Source organism: Aplysia californica, unplaced genomic scaffold (assembly GCF_000002075.1).
Source record: "Aplysia californica isolate F4 #8 unplaced genomic scaffold, AplCal3.0 scaffold01551, whole genome shotgun sequence".
Classification (NCBI taxonomy): domain Eukaryota; kingdom Metazoa; phylum Mollusca; class Gastropoda; order Aplysiida; family Aplysiidae; genus Aplysia; species Aplysia californica.
Genome location: NW_004798821.1, coordinates 57,891 through 59,732, shown reverse-complemented (window position 1 = coordinate 59,732; position 1,842 = coordinate 57,891). Strand labels below are relative to the sequence as shown.

Genomic DNA, 1,842 nt, shown 5'->3' with positions numbered 1-1,842 from the left:
TGTTGTTACTGTTGTGATTGTGGAGATGTTACTGTTGTTTTGCTGTCATTGACAATATTGCTGTTGTTGTTGTTGTTGTTGTTGTTGTTGTTGTTGTTGTTGTTGTTGTTGTTGTTGTTGTTATTGTTGTTGTTATTGTTAGTATTGTCGATATTATTGTGGTTAATGCCACTGTTGTCTCTGTTCTTTTTTTTTCTTGACCAGGAGCCAGGGGGGGATGTGTAATCAGGTATAGGAAAAATGAAGGGAAGATGTTTAGTAAGATTATGAGAAAAAATAGAAAGAGGAAACTCATGGACGCTCTGTGGAATGATACGAGGAGATAGGGATTGTGCATATGTTTTTCGTAAAAGTTCAGAAAGTCTTGGGGGAGGGGGGGGGGGTGATAACAATTCTTCCACCAGAGTCTAACGATGATCATTGCATCCTCGGAGGAGAATATTTCTTAACCAATTCACTGCTGTGTGGACATATGTACTCTCTTGTGTTTTCCAAAACTGGTTCTCTGCCATATTTGTACTGGTTTATACAGTAAGTGATAGAAGATGTAAAGCAATTTTTTTTTTGCTGTGCATTTTAAAGTAAGGGGAGATAGTATGCTTTTGTTTATATATCCCTTGAATGTGTGTAGCCTACATTTCATCTTGTCCATACAAACCAAGGCGGAAAGGCCTCAGCAGTGAAGAGGTTACGAGAGATAGAAAAATTTAAGGTTAAGATGACTTTTGTGGGGTCTGGTGTGGCCAATGAGACCAATTGCAGCAAAGAACAGTTCGTCATATTTTGAGCATTACAAAGAATGAGTTGTTAAGAGGACGAGGAATGAAGATAAGGAAATGGGGTTAGGGTGAGGGAGATTGGGGGGAGGGGGCACCAACAGGTTTTTTGCGTGGATTTCAATAACATTTGAATCGGTTGCTGAGATGAAATAAACTGTAATCATCGGATGCAACGTGCACGCATGTCTACTTATGTTACAGTGTGTGTGTGTGTGTGTGTGTGTGTGTGTGTGTGTGTGTGTGTGTGTGTGTGTGTGTGTGTGTGTGTGTGCGTTTGTAAGTGTGTTTGTTCACGTATGTGTTTGTGTAGTGGAATTTCATTCGCGTGTTTTCTTCATCCAAATTTCGACATTCACTTAAAATGTGGTCTTGCCCATGTGCCACTGTTTTCTTCTTCCAGTTATAGGATCCATATCAAAGTGTTATGACTTTTTAGTGCTCCAATAGCTATCTGTTGAAATAGGAAATTGAAAATCAACAGCTGCTTTATAAATTACATTCTTTCCTTTTTTGTTTTCTTTTCCCACTTCCATTCTAAAGACGTCCAAGCAGAAGTGAGAACTCCAATCATTCTATATTTCTAACCCTCTCAATAAAATGTTCCATTACAGGACGTAAAGTGAACCTAAAATGGCGGCAGGAAACGTCCAGCTTCCGAAAATCACCGAGGGCTTCCTCGGACCTCAAGCCAAATTTGATGTTTATGGCCTTTCAACCGTTTCCCATAGCGATCCGGTGGTGTACATGCAAGAAGACCAGCCAGAAGTAGAAATCATTATGGGCACTCAACCAGGAACGAGAGTCACCATCAAACTGATCTCCTACGAAAGGAAAAAGGAGTGCACGGAATATGTATTAATCCGCGCTCTTGGGCCCAACTACTTGTTCCTCATCAGACCGCCTCTGCCAGGCTTCTACAAATTCCAGATTTACGCTCTTCCCCCGGATGAGGCGGGCCCTCAGATGCTGGGAGTGTACAATTATCTCGTCTATTGTCCTGGCTCTTTCGGAGATAACGCATTCCCCAAGCAGTACCCGCCATGGAAGTCCGGTTGCTACCTGT

The 1,842-nt window shown here is 41.6% G+C and overlaps 1 protein-coding gene across 1 annotated transcript in view; it reads left to right on the top strand.

Annotated features, from left to right (window-relative positions):
• Positions 1-422: 422 nt before the first annotated feature.
• LOC101849988 overlaps positions 423-1,842 on the top strand; it is a 2,890-nt gene continuing 1,470 nt past the window's right edge. The window contains exons 1-2 of the mRNA XM_013090816.2: positions 423-531; positions 1,391-1,840. Coding sequence (XP_012946270.1) covers positions 1,410-1,840 — 431 coding nt within the window. The 5' untranslated portion in view covers positions 423-531; positions 1,391-1,409. The remainder of the gene's footprint in view (positions 532-1,390; positions 1,841-1,842) is intronic.